Genomic DNA, 21,907 nt, shown 5'->3' on the forward strand with positions numbered 1-21,907 from the left:
TATTAATTAATTTTTGTTTAACATGACACCATCAGCAACAAATCCGTTTCCATCAGGTGATGGAAACGAGGGATATGGACCGATTGAAGAATTGTGGTACGGATCGCCACAGGCTCCGGACTGGTACAAATTCGAAGAAGCTGACAGCCCATCAGAGTTCACCGACGGGGAAGAACGCATCGTTGGCGGCTCCGATGCCTTTCCAGGTGAGTACTTCTCCGTCTTCAGACCTACTCCTGTAACATATAGCTTGCTGTTCGACTTTATGGGGGAATACCAAGTGGGTTGAGGTGTGAATGGGAATCTGGATAGAGGACAGAGGCGTTAGGGTAGTCCATCCAGTTGTACAAAGCTACTGTGCCACAGTGGCATAGTAGTTAGCCCACCTGGCATATGAACACAAGAGCTAGATTCGAATCCCAGCCTTGGTACAAATTTTCATTCATTGCTTCAGTCTGTATAAATACTTATATATAAATCTCATATATAATTCTTTGTGTATGTTACGAAAGTATTCTACCGGTCGCAGTGGCCGTGCGGTTCTAGGCGCTTCAGTCTGGCACCGCGCGACCGCTACGGTCGCAGGTTCGAGTCCTGCCTCAGGCATGGATGTGTGTGATGTCCTTAGGTTAGTTAGGTTTAAGTAGTTCTAAGTTCTAAAGGACTGATGACCACAGATGTTAAATCCCGTAGTGGGCAGAGCCATTTGAACCATTTGAAACTAGTATTTCCCAGCCTGATACAAGTCTGTCAGAGGTTTTTGTTTGTCAGTATCTCTATCTCATGAGTTTTATATAAACCTACACTCCTGGAAATTGAAATAAGAACACCGTGAATTCATTGTCCCAGGAAGGGGTAACTTTATTGACACATTCCTGGGGTCAGATACATCACATGATCACACTGACAGAACTACAGGCACATAGACACAGGCAACAGAGCATGCACAATGTCGGCACTAGTACAGTGTATATCCACCTTTCGCAGCAATGCAGGCTGCTATTCTCCCATGGAGACGATCGTAGAGATGCTGGATGTAGTCCTGTGGAACGGCTTGCCATGCCATTTCCACCTGGCGCCTCAGTTGAACCAGCGTTCATGCTGGACGTGCAGACCGCGTGAGACGACGCTTCATCCAGTCCCAAACATGCTCAATGGGGGACAGATCCGGAGATCTTGCTGGCCAGGGTAGTTGACTTCCACCTTCTAGAGCACGTTGGGTGGCACGGGATACATGCGGACGTGCATTGTCCTGCTGGAACAGCAAGTTCCCTTCCGGTCTAGGAATGATAGAATGATGGGTTCGATGACGGTTTGGATGTACCGTGCACTATTCAGTGTCCCCTCGACGATCACCAGAGGTGTACGGCCAGTGTAGGAGATCGCTCCCCACACCATGCTGCCGGGTGTTGGCCCTGTGTGCCTCGGTCGTATGCAGTCCTGATTGTGGCGCTCACCTGCACGGCGGCAAACACGGATACGACCATCATTGGCACCAAGGCAGAAGCGAATCTCATCGCTGAAGACGACACGTCTCCATTCGTCCCTCCATTCACGCCTGTCGCGACACCACTGGAGGCGGGCTGCACGATGTTGGGGCGTGAGCGGAAGACGGCCTAACGGTGTGCAGGACCGTAGCCCAGCTTCATGGAGACGGTTGCGAATGGTCCTCGCCGATACCCCAGGAGCAACAGTGTCCCTAATTTGCTGGGAAGTGGCGGTGCGGTCCCCTACGGCACTGGTAGGATCGTACGGTCTTGGCATGCATCCGTGCGTCGCTGCGGTCCGGTCCCAGGTCGACGGGCACGTGCACCTTCCGCCGACCACTGGCGACAACATCGATGTACTGTGGAGACCTCACGCCCCACGTGTTGAGCAATTCGGCGGTACGTCCACCCGGCCTCCCGCATGCCCACTATACGCCCTCGTCACTGCACATACGGTTCACGTCCACGCTGTCGCGGCATGCTACCAGTGTTAAAGACTGCGATGGAGCTCCGTATGCCACGGCAAACTGGCTGACACTGACGGCGGCGGTGCACAAATGCTGCGCAGCTAGCGCCATTCGACGGCCAACACCGCGGGTCCTAATGTGTCCGCTGTGCCGTGCGTGTGATCATTGCTTGTACAGCCCTCTCGCAGTGTATGGTGGGTCTGACACACCGGTGTCAATGTGTTCTTTTTTCCATTTCCAGGAGTGTATATACAGCCCACAGCTCAACAGCGTAGAGAGTAGCTGATATGAAATCCTACTTATTCCTCGATGAATTGTCTGTATGGGCAACACAGTGTACTGTTGTTGCGTCTTTATGCAATATAGGAAATTCAGTAGACTTAAAAAGTGGGTTAATGGAGTACCTATAGTTTTCTTCAATAGAAGTAATACAATTATGTGATATTCAGATCACTCGATTTCTGAGATGACGTACTCGTATCTCACAGAAATGAAGCAGAGGCTGTCGAAAGTCAGAAAGACGTATCGCAACACGTTTGAGATGCGAGATGCGATGTTCAGATTCAGCACCTGTAAATTACACTACTGACCATTAAAATTCCAACACTATGAAGACGACATTTGCCTGCATATGTAAATGATTAAAATGTTACGCGCAAGGACACAAAGTATGTTAGAGTAATGCCAACTATATTCTGTATGTAAGGACAGACTGTGTAGCAAGTTTCTTGTTCAGAAATCGCGTTTGAATGTTGCTTACTTTTGAGAAGACAGTGTTATATTCATGTATAAAGGAGAAACGTCCATCAACACGTGCAGCGGCAGGATCGTTGGCCGTCGAGGCTGCGGTTTGTCATTTGGCGGTATCGCTGCTCGCATTGTCGGGTTCCGACGGTTGTTATTCGAATATGCAATCACTAACATCAGGAGGGTCTTGCTCTACGCCATGCACAGCCTTAACGGTCCCACGTGGCTAGCGCTCTACAGGACAGACATTATTCACTCTGTCGCGTAGATTATACAAACACGTCACGTACTTAGAGTCAGGGAATGGGTGGTTTGCACCAAACAAGAATCCAAACCAGTGGGACGACTTCTGAAGGAACGAAGGTCTGCCGGCACGGAGACCAACAACAACGCTGGACACGGAAATAGTAGCACCTCGTCTTTTCAGACGAGTGCCGGTGCTGCTCACAGCACCACAATGGACGTTTCGGCTTTTGGAGGCTCGAGGAGAACCAATGTTACATTCGTCATCATCATACGGGCCTAACATTTGGCATGATGGTGGGAGAGAGTTGGCGTTCGTGGCGCCACACCTGCTCCGTTTGCCGCCACCGCTCACCATCATCGTATAAATGGTCTGAAGATGGTCACATGCTGACCGGAACTGCTTACCATTACAATTAAATAATTTATTTTGTTCAAGACTGTTTTTAATCCATTTAAAAGTATTCTAGCTAGACCGCTGATTTTGTTCAGGAGAAAGGTGTAAAAAATTTCTGTACAAAACCTACACAGAATGAATCTCTCCTACTTCAGATATATTGTATCACCGCTTCTTAGGGGAAATTGAAACATTTCGTCCGCAGTCTCGAGTGAAAGAAGCTGGGTAACGTCCTTGACAACTGCTGATATTTCGACAGGTGAACACCTCGCCATCCGCAAGGTTCAAACGAAACAAGAGATCAGAGTTCTTTCCTAATTAGACCCTCGTTGGGTTGGGCTGCATCAGGAAGGAATTCAAAAGAAAATCAACATACAGAGTTACCAACTTGTACCACCACACAACCACAGGTCCTTTCCGTTGATGGTATTCCCAAAAGCTTCGTCTATCCTGAAGAAACACGATGAGAAATGTGTTTTTCGGCTGCTCTTTAGGATAATGGTCCCTTTGCGAAACACTGCGATGGTGCCGGTCATCCGATGGAATGTAACAACACAGTGATCCTGACGTGCATTTTCAATTGCTAGGATAGTGTTATTAAGTAAGATGTTATGATTAAACTTTTAACCTCCCCCTCACTTATCGATCTTAATGACAGTGAAAAATTAAAATGCGTGTACCTAATGGAAATTTGGGAAAAGCAATCGTCACCGAAGTTCATCTGTCGGTAAAGAGGGAAGAAAGGGTTACATCTAAATGAAGGTTGAAATGCAAATGAAATTGGTGAAATTAATTTTGAAAAAGGGTAAAGTTAATGGAGAAAGTAAATGTGGGGTCGTTACGTTAACAATTAACTGACATAAATTAGATACTTGAGATTTGGGGAAGATTATAGTCGCCAGTCCTATGGACAACTACTATAATAACTGAAAAAGAAAGGTTAATGCACATAGAATTAGCACTAAAAGCGTGTCAACTGAAGGCTGACACGTGTTGTGTGAAAACTGAGTGTTTGTCAGAAGTAATAAATTTCGCTACACTCTTACTTAATTTTGCAAAAGAATTAATAAAACCGGAAAATTGAAAGTTAATTTAGTGACTGAAATTAATAGTGAACTTTGCTTCTGAAGCACTACGAAATAAAATAAAATAAGGTTAGTCTTGGGCTACCTCAACAATCATCTCAAAAACTACATGAATCTACGCAATTTAGAAATAAGAGATTTAACTTTGAACTTGAATTAAATATTTTGAACAATTAACAATAATAAAATTTAGTATGTACCGAGCTGAGCTGCAGTCACAGGTAAGCTAAAACATGGTAACAAAACTCGCACTCTTAATTTGTGTTTGTGTAATCTATATACTGTAGCCAGCTACGAATACTTTAACTGAACTTTCAAATGAAAGCGGTGAAATGCAATGATATTACTTTAATGCTTGCGTTTGAATTTCAACGACACTGGAGTTCATTTCGGAAAAGGGAAGGGGCCCTGCTTGGTAATGCAATTGGGACAATGAGCAACAAAGGTTCATGCTAAGTTGCTGTGTGTTAGTGATGCAAATGGAACAGTTTGAAAAGCTGAGGTCTGCCATACAGCTCTAAAACTTTACTTGCTTTCAGTCTTCCTTGTTGGTTAATTGAAGGTTTGAAGTCGTCGAGCGAGGAGGTGGCGACAATCACTTATTGTCGGCCGTAGCTGCTGCAGAAGCTGGATGTTGGCGCGCCTTCTTCTCGACAGGGTCACCAGGCAAAACGAGCTCTTGATGTGTGCCAGCTAATGTTTCCCGTCCGCTACACCGTGCCAGAAACTATCATAGCAAGTCGAGCGCAATTACATGCTGCTAAACCCCGAAAGCGTGGCAACTCGCGGGAGCGTCACTCAACACACCTCTCCACCGCCCTACTCGAGCCAGACTCTGCTCTGCCCGCGCTCCGTGCGGCAGAGCCAACACTACCAAAGATCCTAAACACTTTGGTTCTCCACACGACCTATTGATGTAATCGTTCGATAGCATAGTTTTCCCCAGGCGAGACACAGCGTAAAAATAGAAATAATACAAATAGTATTTACAAAACAAACCAATTATACATCGACAAAAAAGCATATAATCAGTAAAACAATTACAATATATAAAGACACTGAAAAGTTATATCTTCAGGTAACAAAATAAGTAAAAAATTTATAGTAGAATAGATGGAAATAGGAGGATATGCATTTCTGGTATTATAAACTATAAAAAGACCTTCTATATAGAGTGAAGGTTCGATGCTTAAATTCTGCTTGGAATTCTATTCTCTCAGTAGAATACTTTTGTATGTACATGCAAGAGTATTCTACTATCCCTTTTACCTAATAATTAATAATTCTAATATAATATAGTATAATAGTATATTAATAATTAGAATAAAACTCAGTTTTCATATACATAAGAAAAGCAATTCACTATGTTTTCAATAACCAAGTTTCAACTACTTTTTCAAAACAAATTTTATGTATTCTTTTAACTTTTTTACGTTTTTACTTCTAACTACTTTTTTGCAAGTCTAATAAATTTTTCCTTCTATAAATGGAAGTTGAAAATAAAATGTCCACTACAAATGAAAAGAAATATTCTTTAACAGACCTCTTGGGAAATAAAGTAAAACCAACTAACGAAAGATTTGGATTATGATTACTTACAGAAAATTTAAATAATAACAATCTTGGTACAAATATTGGAAATATAATACACACAAAAGGAGAGAAAAAAATTGAAGAATTTAAACCAATTACAGAACCATTCTGCGATAGTATAATGGCAATTAAAATAACAGTTTTTATAGATTACGAAGGAGAAATGAAAAATGGAAAATTTCTTGTAAAAAAGGAAGCTTGTGGAAGGTTACCAGTTTTTTAAGATCTAGATTTTCTGCATTTAATTTAGCAAGACATGGAGTTAAAGCAAAAATTCCATATTTATTAGATTCCAATACACAAATAATTAAAGGTACTAAACAAATTATCAACAAAGATATAAAAATTATAGAACAAAGGTATAAAAATCCTATTGTTATTCCTTACAAAGTAGAATTAGCAGGTGTTAAACTCGATACACTTTTAAGAGAATTACCAGAAATTTTATAAGAACTTAAAGGAACATTATTATTTATTAGATTTCGACATAACACAAGATTTTGCAGGAATTTTTTACAAGGAAGAAATGATCAAATACTTAACTAATAATTTTAATTTTAGGATGCAAGGACAATATAAAGAAAATTGTAAAGTAATAGTTAACAACAATAATTCTGTTGGCAAAGATTGTTTAACATGGATTAATTCTAATTCAAGAGTTAACATTTACAATAAATTTATTTGCCAACTAACAAGTCCTGGAGTAAATAAACAACTAGGAAACCACATAATAGATTTTTTAAATTGCCCAGATAAAAGATTAAAAGAAACATTTGCATCCAGTTTAGCTAAAGAAAATGGAATTCCGAGATTAGAGGCAACAATTTATAATTACATTATCCAGATTTCCAAAAAGAACGAAATTTGATCCATTAACAGACGGTTTACCACTGATTACTAATAACAGCAAATATTTCGAAAAAGTTCCATTTTATTCTGTTCCACTAGCTAAAATGTGGCAAAAATTAACAGATTCGTTACAAAATAGTTGTATTATTTTTATTGATCTTTTACAATATGTATATTGGGGAAACAAAAATACAAACAAATTAACAGGAATACAAATAAAAATTAAAGACAGATAATAAAGAAGAAGAAGAAAAAATAGTTAAATTTGTTTTATCTGCATTTAGTTGTAATTGTTGCCTATTAACTGTACAGAGATTTTCGAAGAAACAAATAATTGGTTCGATTTCTTTAATGGAATATGGAAACAGTTTATTAGTTGCATTTTTTCTTTTTCTAGATACAAATGGAATAATATTGTTTGAGTTTATTAATCCCAATTCTTAGGTAATTATTTCTTTGGGTATTGTAGAAAACAAAGTATTAGATTTCGAAAAATATGTTTCTTCAGATTTTATAAAGCATGTTTGTTTTACAGAAATTACATTTCGTTCCCAGAGCTACCACGCCTGGCGGGGCACCGAAAGCGTTAAGAATAGGAAGCCTTTCCTCGTTGGTGCAGACTTTCTGCACAGATGCCACGGTCTGTACGAAGCCTCTAAACAGTATTCCAAGCACGTTGCGGTAGTTGCATACCGACTGTCCTTGTAGCGGGTCTTACGAAAGCTTGATATTTCCAGTAGGAAATGCTATTCCACGTCCCTGATCGCTGTCTCTTCAAGCGGAAAGCTGTTGTTTGCTACGATTCTACCGATATGATAGGTGAGTGCCTAGCTATTACTCTGCTAATTCTAAATGCAGGCACATCAGAACGCATCGAGAGCTTGGGAATTTGAATTAATTTTTCATATTCCTTGAGAGGGGCGTTTGACTTACAGATGGTAACCAGTTAAGAGGTGTAGAGGTGATGCATCCTGTTATCTTCCTCACAGCTGCATTCAGTTGAACATGGATTGTACATGTGAACTGTTAAGATATATTGGAGCAAAGTGTTCGGCACTCTAGTGGACGACTCTTAAGGAAGAACACCGTAGTGCTCTACCCCTTGCGCAACAATAGGGCCGTCTCAGTTATGTACTGCTCATTGTCAGCTTTGCTGTGATACTTTCTATGTGTTTCTTGTAGCAAAAGGTTCTATCAGGAGTTACACCTAAATATTTTGGTAAGTCTTCATGGCGGAGGACTTGATTATTAAAGACGATATTTTACTTGGCACTGGCAACTTATCGTTTAGATGAAAGCAGCGAACTTCTACCTCCGTTGGATTTGGTGTTAATCTCCCCTTGTTAAGTATTCATGCATTCCCATAAGTTACTTGAGTATTAAACTTATTTACCATTTCGAAACGTCGATACATTTTCCGATTTGTGTTATTCACGTGTGATTGTTACTAGGTTATGAAACGCGACCTATGCTCCCTGTATCATATTTTAGTTTTTCTTTTAATATAATATCGAAACGAAGGTTTTAAGCAACTACTTATTCTCAACGTATGATTGATGTTGAGATTTGAACTCTTACTGACCAAACGTTTTCCTCGTTCTTCTTTCATGACAGAGTATGAGGGCCACAACGTTCATCTTTAACGACTGGTTCAGTGCTAAATCAATCACAATATCGCTTGACATTTCTTCTGCCTGTATGTTTACGAAACATCAACTAACTGAACCATTAAAAATGATCTTAAGAGAGTTTCTTTTCCCTTTTAAGACAGTGGAAAATTTCCTTGGATGTGTTGCCGATTACACACATATGCGACATAGAAATGTGAGAGAGCAATTAACATGCTACGCAATGTTTCTGGTTCATCATGAGGCTTGGACCCTAGACTTGGGGTTACTTTGTATTGCATTTTGGTACGTCCGTATATGGATGACGGCTTCACGTGTTTTGGTTCGACTCCAGACATCAGTGATATAGCACTTGATGTTTGTCAAAATAAGCATTACGAATCTGTACATAAGTCACGAGACCAGCTTAACCAAGACTCTTCTAGTGGAAAACATTGAGATACAACTTCAAGTACGAGGTAGATACGAGCCCTCTAAGTTTTTAATGAAACTGTTTCAAATAACTGATTCCACAAACGATACGGGATCATTCTGCTAGATGTTTTGTTGAACGATACTGCCTCCTTAAGAAACTTATTTTGTTAGCACACTGTACTTTGAGTAGACGAAGTTTACAAACAGAATGCTGTTTCAAAAACTATAAACTCATTTCAAACAATGCTTCCACACATCATCTCTGCACTCGACGTCAGAATACATTAGAATGGTTACCAAAGGAGATGAAAAGAAAATTATTGTTTGCCAGGGTAACTGAAAGCTACATGTATTTATATGGCTAACTCAAAACCTGCTGAAGGCAGTGGACGAGCATTCGTTAATGAAAGAAGTGTTGACGGGCTAAACTCTCTGCCGAAACATCGGCAACGACAGCTGAGCTCTGTTGTCTTAGAAGGATTGAAACTTATGTAAAAAATGTATTCGCAGAAACAATTTTAGACCTCTTAGCTTCACGTCCTGCATTACTATAAGGCAATTTTTTAAATAATAAGACTAATAACTATCTGCTTTGTAGAACACTAGAAATTATGAAATTCCAGCAGGCGACTTCCTTTACAGCATTGTGATTCATTCCAGGATGAAGTGGACCACCTATCACAACTGTCACAACAGATTAAAATGAGACACGTCGCTGAGATTGCACCCACTCTTCCCAGTGGACCATGGTAATGGGGCAAGAAGTGAGTTGAATTTTTGTAGTGACAACCGCCCTTGTCGGAGCTCTACTCGTGAGATTCTGACGTTATCGGAGACCTTGGCCGCCTGGTCTTCGGAGATCCAATGCGTTACCACGCACCACTGACATGTTTATGGAAGTTACTGTACTCTTGCAACACATGAAGGGACTTTGGTTGCGATTACCTTTGTTGTAGTAGACTATAACGAATTTTTAAAAGGAAGATGTGTATGTTAGGTAGAATCATATACGCCTAAGACATAATTTTATATTGTGTTTTTGTTTCCTTAATTTTGTGCCAAATGTGCCATAGTTTCACAATGGCATATATTAATGTACGTACACTACTGGCACTTTAAATTGCTACAACAAGAAGAAATGCAGATGACAAACGGGTTTTCATTGGACAAATATATTATACTAGAACTGACATGTGATTACATTTTCACGCAATTTGAGTGCATAGATCCTGAGAAATCAGTACCCAGAACAACCACCTCTGACCGTAATAACGGCCTTGATACGCCTGGGAATTGAGTCAAACAGAGCTTGGATGGCGTCTGCAGGTACAGCTGCCCATGCAGCTTCAACACGATACCACAGTTCATCTGGCGTATTGTGACGAGCCAGTTGCTCGACCATCATTGAATAGACTTTTCAATTGGTGAGAGATCTGGAGAATGTGCTCGCCAGGGCAGCAGTCGAACATTTTCTGTATCCAGAAAGGCCCGTACAGGACCTGCAACATATGGTTGTGCATTATCCTCCTGAAATGTAGGGTTTCGCAGGGATCGAATTAAGGGTAGAGCCACCCGGTCGTAACACATCAGAAATATAACGTCCACTGTTCAAAGTGCCGTCAGTGCGAACAAGAGGTGACCGAGACGTGTAACCAATGGCACCCCATACCATCACGCCTGGTGATACGCCAGTATGGCGATGACGAATACACGCTTCCAATGTGCGTTTACCGCGATGTCGCCAAACACGGATGCGACCATCATGATGCTGTGAACAGAACGTGGATTCATCCGAAAAATGGACGTTTTGCCATTCGTTCACCCAGGCTCATCGTTGAGTACACCATCGCAGGCGCTCCTGTCTGTGATGCAGCGTCAAGGGTAATCGTAGCCATTGTCTCTGAGCTGATAGTCCATGCTTTTGCAAATGTAGTCGAACTGTTCGTGCATATGGTTGTTGTCTTGCAAACGTCCCCATCTATTGACGATCGAGACGTGGCTGCACGATCAGTTACAGCCATGCGGATAAGATGCCTGTCATCTTGACTGCTAGTGGTACGAGTCCGTTGGGATCCAGGACGGCGTTCTTTATTACCCTCCTGAACACACCGCTTCCATATTCTGCTAACAGTCATTGGATCTCGACGAACGCGAGCAGCAGTGTCGCGATACGATAAACCGCAATCGCGATAGGCTACAATCAGACCTTTATCAAAGTCGGAAACGTGATGGTATGCATTTCTCCTCCTTACACGAGGCATCACAACAACGTTTCACCAGACAACGCCGATCAACTGCTGTTTGTTTATGAGAAATCGGGTGGAAATTTTCCTCATGTCAGTACATTGTAGGAGTCGCTACCGGCGCCAACCTTGTGCGAATGCTCTGAAAAACTAATCATTTGCATATCACAGCATGTGCTTCCTGTCGGTTAAATTTCGCGTCTGTAGCACGTCATCTTCGTGGTGTAGCAATTTTAATGGCCAGTAGTGTATATAAATAAAGTGGCTGAATGTATTATTTAGCTGAAGGCCAGATCAAAACATAACATAAATACTGTGGAATTTTCCTTCGGTGGCCTCTCAGCGCCTGGTTGGCAAACTGTCTCACGTTCTGTCAGTCGACACGAGCAACACACTTTCATGTGAACGTGGCGATGTGATCTATCAATTAATTTCGTCGGAATATTTCGTTGTAATCGAGTTAAAAGAAAATGTGGTGTGGTGAGTGTTGTTTCACAACCAAATGGGACAGAAGCCTTGATGCGTTTCTCTGTGTTTTATTCTTCACCGGGACGTTTCTGGAATCGAATTAGTAACGTAATTGGGCGAAAAGAGGATGCTGAATGCTCGGTGTTCTTGAATGACACAGCTCAGTATTCCCGGAAGACTGAAACTGAATCACACGTTCAGGTCTAAACTTTCAACTGACTGCTTAATCGAATATTCCACTTACTCTTCATAAATGACGATGCACAATTAATACGATTTTTTAACATTAAGCGTACGTGGTCGACGTTGTGCATCCTCATCTTTTCATTCTTACTAAATATGGAAGTAGTATGTGAGTATTCTCCTTCAACAGGTCAGTTTCCGTACGTGGTATCCCTGAAGACACCGGACGAGTCCGGGTTCCAGCATTTCTGCGGGGGCTCCATCCTGACAGAAGAGTGGATTCTCACAGCTGCACATTGCGTTATCAACCTGAATGTCTCTGATTACGTTGTAAGTATGGGGCAAGAAACAAACTCATGGCTTGGGAGACTACGCGCTTCCCTCCTAATAGTGTACATCACCGCCTCCTTTCTTGATAACAGCTGAGAATGTGATACGGAATGCAATAGGTTCTGGATGTAGAAAAGTTCAGTACCAAGTCGTTCCTGGTACGACGTACGCAATTCGGTTAGGCCAAATTCTACGAATTCCGTCTACATATGCTGTTCTCAAACAATAATTATAAAAGAGATACATACGAAAATAAAAGGGAAAAGAGTAAACAAAAATGTACTCTTCTTTAATAAACAAGGACCTGGCTGTTAATTAATAAGAAAACTTCTCTTAGGCATCTGAACAGTTCGCGTTGTATTATTTGGTTATATTATTTGTTTCTAGTGTCCCGGGTTCGATTCCCGGCGGGGTTAGGGATTTTCACCTGCTCCGAGTTGATTGGCGGTTGTTGTGTCGTCTTCATCATCATTCATCCCCATTACGGTTGGAGGAAGGCAACGGCAAACCACCTCCACAAGAACCTTATCTAGTAGGGCGGCGTGGGTCTCCGCATCGTTCCCCTACGCTCTGTCAAGGCGCATGGGACATCATTTCCATTTTCCATTTGTTTTTAGTGTTCCGTGCGCCAACCGGTAAAACGGAACCCTTATAGGATCACTCTGATGTCCATCTGTCTGTCAGTCCGACTGTTGAGAATGTGTTTTCTCAGGAACAGGCAGACGTATGGATTTGAAACTTATGTCACATACTAAAGTAATTGCCCTCTTGACGGTGTAATAAATTTAAGCTTGTAAGACAAAGCAGTCAAAAGAGACGTCCATTTATCCACGTATTTAGATACTCGAAAACTTACTCATCAAAACATATAAAAACTTTCTGTTGACCTAGAATCGTGAGATTTGTCAAGAAGCAAGGTTTCACAGTACAATTGAAGGAAAAAAATCCGAGAACTGTCAATATCTGATTATGTGAGACCACAGAAATAATTTTTTTATAATTTTATCCGACAGCCTGTCTGACCCTTTGTTACGAGCGTTGTTCTCAGGAACGGGTAGATGCATCAAGCAAAGAAAAAATTCGAAAATTCTTAATTTGTAATTATGTTACACGAGAAGAATTTTTTTTATGATCCTCCAAAGTCTTGGAATTTCCGGTACTGATATCTTGTCAGTACCGATATCGCTAACAGGCAAAATCATAAAGATTCTGCATTCCCAGGATGGATGAAGTACTTATGTACATAATTAAGTTTGTACGGAACTGTCGGCGTCAGAATCCTAAATGCGTCTATCCGGAGTTTCTTAATATTCATATGATTTTCTTATAATTTTATGGAGTGTTTGGTCAGGTTAATGAATAATTTGCCCGCCAACCACCCTTTCAGTTCCTGTATTGAAGGTATGGCACTTTGCTTTATTCTTCTACCCAGTGCCGTCCCTGAATCTCAATAATTCCCAATTCCCGATTTCAGCGCGAGGCCGTCGAGAGGGCTTTCTTGGTTTTAAGGCGAATACTCACACTGATAGTGTTCGCCAAACATTCGCAGTTGATAAATTCCTCACTCCTCATTGTTGGTTTTCCTTGGTAGATGTTCAATTTGCATTAAATTTTTTTGTTCCGTTATTCTAGTTTCCATCCTCTTGGTCCGTAAAGTTGTTTAATTCAGTCTATTGCTGTTCTTCCCGTTTTCTCTGTTACGATATTTATATAGCGGAGATGCTGACTCGCAGATCGGCACAACTAAAGCACTGTCACAAATTAAGATTACGGCCTTTTGGGCCTTCGTCAACAATAGAGGTAGGCACACACACACTCACACACACACACACACACACACACACACACACACACAAACGAAACTCACACGCACGACTCGTGTGTGTGTGTGTGTGTGTGTGTGTGTGTGTGTGTGTGTGTGTGTGTGTGTGCGTGCGTGTGTGCGTGTTTGTGTGTTTAGTGAGTGGATACTTTGCTTTTCATAGTATTGTTACATACCGTCCTGGATTTTCCATTGTTAGACTATCTATATAGATATTCTTTACAGTTACGAGGAGATTTCAAAAAGTAAGTTAGACATTATTTAGGAATTAAGTTTCTTTTATCGAATAATGCACCGCACTTCAAAGTAACGCAAATATTTGATATTAATTTTTAAGTTATTCACGAAGTCTCTGTAAACTACGGTCGGCGCGCTCTACCAACCGTTCAGTTCCTCGACAGTAGAGATACGCGCCTTGCTCACGGAGCCACTGGAGAATTTCTATGTGAACATCGTCATCCTTCGAAAATCTGTGACTGTTGCGATTCAGTTCTTCGATTACCTGGACAGTGTCGGCTGTGGTCGACACCGGTGGCCTTTCTTCTCGACGAGCATCACACACGACTGCGCGTCCTTGCTGAAGTTGTTGGCTTTAGCTCAAAAATGGTTCAAATGGCTCTGAGCACTATGGGACTTGACATCTGAGGTCATCGGACCCCTAGAACTTAGAACTACTTAAACCTAACTAAGTACATCACACGCATCCATGCCAGAGGCAGGATTCGAACCTGCTACCCTAGTGGTCTCGCGGTTACAGACTGAAGCGCCTAGAACCGCTCGGCCACTCCTGCCGGCTGGCTTTAGCTCACTGTGGCTGTACGCGACATAGCATTTAGTCCAGATACAAACAGAATTTCACTGTGAATCTATGTGCAATTTAGCGTTTCACCCATAAGAATGCCATTCCACTTCTGCACTGTTGCCCACCTGTCAACCAGACCGCGACAGAACTGCCTCGGCCGGAAATCCGGAACCTCGACTGTCTTCTGACAGTGCACCAGTCTTGTTCCGCAATGGTCTTAGCGTTGGGCTACATGTGTGACGTACTGTTTCGAGTAGTATCGTCAGAGAAAAATATACCGATGAAACGATAAAAACTAGGAAAATTTGTTTCACTGACAGATTTTGTTTCATTTGGCGAAGGCGAACCGTAAGTAGTACCATCCGGTAGTTGAACATGTGTTGTTTCACTGGATGATGGCAAACCTAGCTTCATTGAGAGTGATGCTGTATTTAGCAAGGCATCTGCTCCATTCGTATAAAGCGACAGCTGAAAGATACCTTCGACTTGGCTTAATTTGCCTCGTTATAGTATTATATAAATTCCTAATCTTCCCGTTTCCAAAGAAATTTATATTAACGCCATCTACATTGACGTTGAGTACAACCTGTCAAAAATGCTCTACGCCTTATGACATGAAATTTAATAATGAAATGACTCATGAAATTTTAGTGAAGAGATTTTTTAAAAATTATTTGTAGCGGCTACGTAACCCAAAAGTTGTGGTGGAGACTGGTTAAAGAGTTTAGTTATCCTTGTAATAAGTGTATGCCGAAGTACAGAAATTCTTCCAGAGAGATTAAATGATCTGGTTATGGCCAAACATTGTTTATATTTGTAAACTAAAGCATTTAAAAGAATTAGGGTCGAGCATAGCGGTACATATCAATGCTCACATTAATCCATTGTAACAATAATTATATAAAGAATTTCTTGTCCTCTCGGAAGACAGTTGGAAACATGGACAATAATTTCAAATTAATGGTTCAAATGGCTCTGAGCACTATGGGACTCAACTTCTGAGGTCATTAGTCCCATAGAACTTAGAACTATTTAAACCTAACTAACCTAAGGACACCACACACATCCATGTCCGAGTCAGGATTCGAACCTGCGACCGTAGCAGTCTCGCGGTTCCAGACTGCAGCGCCTGGAACCGCACGGTCACTTCGGCCGGCAATTTCAAATTAAGATTTATAAAATTTGCGCTAGTATTATCACTAGTTGCAAAAATAATCCTGGTTCGTTACAGACAAGGCAGTTTCTAAAAGATAACTTCTGTGATGATGGCCGACCCTTATTTATTTCATAACAATGTCAGTTCTCGAAGTTGCATCTGTACTGATACGAGATGGGTTATATAATTTTTAGATAAGAAAAACCGGGTGCTTACATGTCAAGCGCAGAACCAGTACGATGTTTCTTGTGTTTGGAAGCAGGACGGTGAGGAAGGTTTTCAGAGTGAGATAACTTGTATAGCATGAAACCAGTTGCGAAGAACTGTGCTCTTCGCTACTCATTACGTCTTCGTTAAAACTCTGTGTCCCGGAACGTCTACATGCCAGTAAGTTGCTGTATGAATGTTACTTACAGGTGTTTGGCAGTATATTACTCTTTATTGTATGAATGCCTCTTCTAATAATTAAGTTACCTCCAGAAGAGAACTACTCTGAGCGCAGCACATCCTCCATGTAACACATTGTGGTCAACCACAGCTTCTAGAATGCATTCCTGCTAAACAAATCCGCAGCAGGACACAAAGGAATTAAAGGCATTAGCTGCCTGTGAGCACTGACTTATATAAATGGGGCAAGTGGAAAATTTGTGCTGTACTGGGATTCAAATCCATGTCTCCTGCTTACTATGTAGATGTACTGACTTCTACGTCATGCAGACTGTGTGGTCTACCCTAGCATGCCTCCGGTCAGGCCCAGACGACATCAGTAGTATGTGTGATATGAGCTGAGAATCTGCGTCTGACAGGAGGCATGCTAGGGTAGTCTGCATGACGTAGCAGTCAGTGCATCTGCCTGGTAAACAGGAGAAATGGATTTGAATCGCGGTACAACACAAATTTTCAACTTGCCCCATTTATATATGTCGTTGCCCACTGGCAACTAATGCCTTTAATTCCTTTGTGTCTTGATTCATAGGAGCTGCCAGATCAAAATGGTATCTGTCCTTTCGGACATGTCTGAAAGAACAGACAACACATGTAAAACAGCAGCAGATGTTGAAAAATCCTTTGTTAGTACAACCAGTTTTGCAAGCTAAAGTTGCATTATTAGGTACATCTGAACAGAAAAAAAACGGAGATTTGGGGGAAAAATTTAAAATTTTCTGACGAGTACTAAATTCAAATAAATTATAGTGAAACACAAACTTTTGTAGCACTGTCCATTTGATAGCCCTATACGATAATATGGTTACTTTCCTTCGGGTGAGCATGATACAGCAGACTTCTACGTGTTTTATCCAATCCATGGTCTGTTTGAAGTACTTATTTTTTTAATATTATCTTACATGTTTCCTCCTATAACTTGAGCATTTAACATAGCCATCTTCTGCATTTCGCCACTCTTATTTTCAGTGCCGTTCCTTGTAAGGACGGGTTCCCGAGTTCGATTCCTGGCGGGGTCAGGGATTTTCTCTGCCTCGTAATGACTGGGTGTTGTGTGCTGTCCTTAGGTTAGTTAGGTTTAAGTAGTTCTAAGTTCTAGGGGACTGATGACCGTAGATGTTAAGTCCCATAGTGCTTAGAGCCATTTTTGAACCTTGTAAGGATGTTTTAATACAGCTTGACTGAAAGTGAGAGTGACGGGGACACGCAATAATCCGCATGTTTCGGTGTACATGATTTGAATGTGAGTATTCTGCTTACTGTTTGCCCTATTGCGTTGAGGATTTTGTCCATTTCGTGTATTTAGCAACTAGTCATCATTGAAATCACATACTGGTTTCAGTGTACATTCAACTGCTGTTGCACATTCTGCACAGTGCTTCGAATGAAATTAATTTGACACGGGTGTGCGGAACGTTTGTTGCAGGTGGTGGCCGGCGAGTATGACCTGACTGTGGACGAGGGTACTGAGCAGGTCGTGGGAGTCTCTGAGGCGTTCATCTACCCGTACCTTGCCCAGTGAGTACACTATCTACTACTGAGAAAAACATCGATGACACAAAACATCTACTTTCACCTAAGTGTTTAACTGGGTCACTATGTATTTCTAAAAATTACACTCATGAGTCTAGTTGCATGTAGCACCCCACTTCGCTCTGATGATAGGGAACAAGTCAAGCCCTTGAAAGACTGAGGAACTTCTCAATCAGCGCGTTAGTTCAAGATTTGTTGGATCTGCCTACAAGCTGCACATACTTTGCTGTCAAGTAGCACATGTACTCAGTGAGATTGAAATCAGGTGACCACGATGGTCACATTAACATCTCCATGCCTTGCAGTGAACCACTGTTTTGACATACTACTTTTACTCGATGACATTTCCTCCATATGACTGAAGTCGGATGCATCGTCTTTTGTGGTTTTGCAAGCACCCTTTCCCTGCCGCAGGCATATACCAATGGGTACCTGGATTCATGAGTTCAGCCGACTTTTTTTAAAAAAACTTCGAGTCTTCATTGGTTTATACTTGCACCCACGCTAACGCAATGTAGGAAAACCTGTTTCAGTTTCCGGACATTCATTCTTAAAATATAAATACCTTTCGGACGAAATTACCTGAAATCAACGGTTTTCTTCCGTACTACTTTTCCCTGTGCTTCTAAAATCTTTTGTAACTGGTAAATCTCTAAACTGCTGATCACTTTGGCAAAAAATTCCTTATTAAATCAGTTGCATCAGGTTTCAGTTTCTACCCTCTTTTCAGGATTGGTTTTGCTGTGAAACCCTTGTCTTTTTTCCTTTTTTTTTAAGTAATTTTCGAGCAAACAAAGTTGACACTCGGCGAGATGCTGATGGGAGCGATTGTAAATAGGGAATGACTTTACGGTGGGTTCCACCAGCCCCCGCGCCGAGTATCAAGTTTGTTTGTGAGTGTAATACTGTGCTTGTCATGCAGAATGTTTAGAAAGTTCGAAGTGTTTAGAATTTTTTGTCGAAACCAGTTCAGTGATGTGGGGAAAATCAGGAACTAAATTTGTATCTTCTTTGTGCCTTGGTGGAAATTTTCCTTACGTTGTCAAGCAGCAAATATGTATCCGTGTAGTAGTTGAGATCAATGTTTGTAGAATTTCTTGGTACTAACATACGTCTGAATTATTAGATACTATCACCATATATAAGTTTACATTTCATATAGCATTTGTTGTAACCTATAAATGCACTTCGTGTGAGTTATAGTAAAATATGACACTTTTATTTATCATTTAGTGTTAAAGGTATGTCATCACATAATTTAATTTGAAATAATGGGAGTAACCAAAAAAGAGGAGGAACTAATGATCCAAATAACAATATATGTGTCTTTCAAACTGTCTGTTAAATATATAATGAGTAATTAGTGTGATCTAGAAATTTCCAAAATTTTATTAAGAATTTTCACATTGAATTTTTTATTCGTTATTTAGTCATCAGGACCTGTTTATAATAGTACAGTTTTAGTGAAACATTATATTTAACGAAATATGATAAAATTAAGATATCTATAAAATATTTGTTACAGGTATCTAAAATTTTTACACAGGTAAAAGTTATTTGTATTAAACTCGACATACTCTACTTTGAAATAACTATTTTCTTTTTCATAAAATAATTTGTTTCAGATGTTATTAATGATGTAAACTTTCACATTCTACAATTTTCTTTTGTAAAATTGAATTAGATTTGAATAACCAGTAATCTAGTACTACATTCTTGTGACCTAATTCTCAGTTTCTAAAAAGTACAGTTTTGTCAAAATGTATTAAATATAAAACCATGTATACTGTTGACAAAATTAATCTGTTCATTATAAAGCCTTGAAAATTCTCACAGGATGTGAGAGATTAAAAATATGAGCGTAGCATGCTTATCTTTGGTCTCTGTGTGTGGTTTTTGATCCGCAACGATACTATGGCAATCAGTCTGTGATTCACTTACAACTTAAAAAATAGTATGCAACTGGTATGATAAGTGTCTTTAACCACCATGAGGTGGTGTAGGGCTGCTCACCGGTTTTTCATGTACAACCAGCACTGACTTGGCGTGTGATCTGTCGCACTGTGGCCGTCTAACTGCTTCTAACTCCGTGCCAGTTGTCGCTGGTCTCTTTTAGTGAAAGAAGTACACCCTGGCGGTTGTGGTTTTCCACCGAATGAATACTCATAGTACACACTTGGCATGGTGGAAAGTGAAAAGCAGAGTGCCTGCTAGATCTCAGAGGTACACTGTTCCAAACATCGATCATCTACGTCCTGGACGTGATTAAATGCACCGATATCGAAGTCTTACCTCTCTTGCGTTTGATTTCATACCGACAGCCAGAAAAGTGTATGACGACATCAGAGTCACACGACCCAGGAACTGTTACGTTTGTCTGACGACGCGGCCGCTGATCGACAGTTTGAATGTCGCCTGCTGGCCTTATAGGGAACGTGTTGAGGTAAGGAAAGGACGTAAGCGGAGCAGAGACGAAAGGGGCGTCATTCTAGCGAAGATACTGGTCGCAAATGGAGAGATGCACTGAAGTAAGCGAGTTTGACAAAGGGAAAATTGTTATGGCCCAGTGTCTCGGAACGAACATACCGGAAACGACGAAGCTGGTCAACTGTACACGGGCGACTAGCGTGAGAATCTATGGAAAGTGGTTGAAAGACGGCGGAACCAGTAGTAACAGAAAAGGTGTTGGATGCCCACGCCTCATCACAGAATGTAGAGATCGGAGTCTTGCTCGCTCTGTAAACCAAAACAGGTTTCAAATCTCACAAAAGAGTACAATGCTGTAGCAGGTACGTGTGTTTCGGAACACTTTGTTGAAGATTGTACTCCGCAGCAGGTGACCGCTAAGTCTTTCTGTGCTAATTGAATGACACCGCCAGTTACGATTGCAGTGGACACTTGATCGTCGAGAGTGGACTGTGGATCAATGGAAATGCGTTAGCTAGTTTGATGAATCACCTACATCACGTCGAACGTTGTGTCCATAGTCACTGTTATCCAGACGAACGGGTGCTCAAACAAAACATGTACTGCGACACGGTGGTAAGTTGGTGAAGGGGCAGTAATATGCTACAGCGGTCACTCACCTGGGCTTCTAAGAGACTTTTAGTAGTAATAGAAGGCTCCATGACAGCTGTGGGCGACGTGAAATTAATATTTGATGGCTTCTCCGAGGGCGACGTTACCTCTCATCATATAATCATCCCTACCACAGGGCCCGAATTGCGTAGGAATGATTTGAGGAGTATGACAGTGAACTCATGTCGATGACTTGACCACCAAATTCGCCTGATTTTAACCGGCTGGAATACACCTGCGAGTTATAGGCCGCCAGTCCCGTGGTCATGAACCACCGCTCTGAAATTTACGGGTATATCGCGACGTGAGGGTGCTACGTGCCTCAGCAAACCTGCCTAGCTTCTGTCGAACCCATGTCACGCAGAATCGCTGCTATTGCAGTTAGGAATTCTGTACATCGCTTTCGACACCAGGGTGTTATTTGCTAAGAATTACATTGAAGTGTGACGTGTACCTCCCAGTCTCCAGGGAATGCAAAGATAACGTTTTGTGTTGATATATTATGTGTACATTGCCAACGTATATAGAAATGATTCGGTGTCTTTCGATTCCACATAGAAAATCGATCATCATTGGAAACATAGGTTCCTAGTCAAAATTTTGGCGGAGGTGTTTTGCTGTTGCGATCCTCCGACGTCCTAATGGATCACATAAAACGATGCTTTAATCCTAACCTTCACGCAGAAATAGGGTAACCATACGACCAGATCCAGATCACCATACGATGTCGGCTGATGGCTTCTGCCTTAATACACCTAGAGACTGCAGTGTTGGTGGGACATGCGCTCCTCACATTCTTCTTCCAGCCTTCAATGTCATCTTTTGGAAATAGCTTTCCTTGACTTGCTTCCTACTCTTCAAACAGCTCTTTACACCGGGAATCGAACTGCGTCGTCTATGTTCATTCAGGGATGCTGACTTTGAGATAGGAAAAACGG

The 21,907-nt window shown here is 41.3% G+C and overlaps 1 protein-coding gene across 5 annotated transcripts in view; it reads left to right on the top strand.

Moving 5' to 3' along the window:
• The window catches only part of LOC126326927 (trypsin-1-like), a 195,427-nt gene that overhangs the window by 144,432 nt on the left and 29,088 nt on the right, over positions 1-21,907 (top strand). For 3 of the 5 annotated variants that reach the window (XM_049995810.1, XM_049995813.1, XM_049995814.1), the window contains exons 2-4: positions 57-206; positions 11,995-12,134; positions 17,785-17,876. In XM_049995810.1, coding sequence (XP_049851767.1) covers positions 57-206; positions 11,995-12,134; positions 17,785-17,876 — 382 coding nt within the window. The remainder of the gene's footprint in view (positions 1-56; positions 207-11,994; positions 12,135-17,784; positions 17,877-21,907) is intronic. The other 2 variants (XM_049995812.1, XM_049995811.1) reach the window with 1 other exon arrangement.

Source organism: Schistocerca gregaria, chromosome 2 (assembly GCF_023897955.1).
Source record: "Schistocerca gregaria isolate iqSchGreg1 chromosome 2, iqSchGreg1.2, whole genome shotgun sequence".
NCBI lineage: Eukaryota > Metazoa > Arthropoda > Insecta > Orthoptera > Acrididae > Schistocerca > Schistocerca gregaria.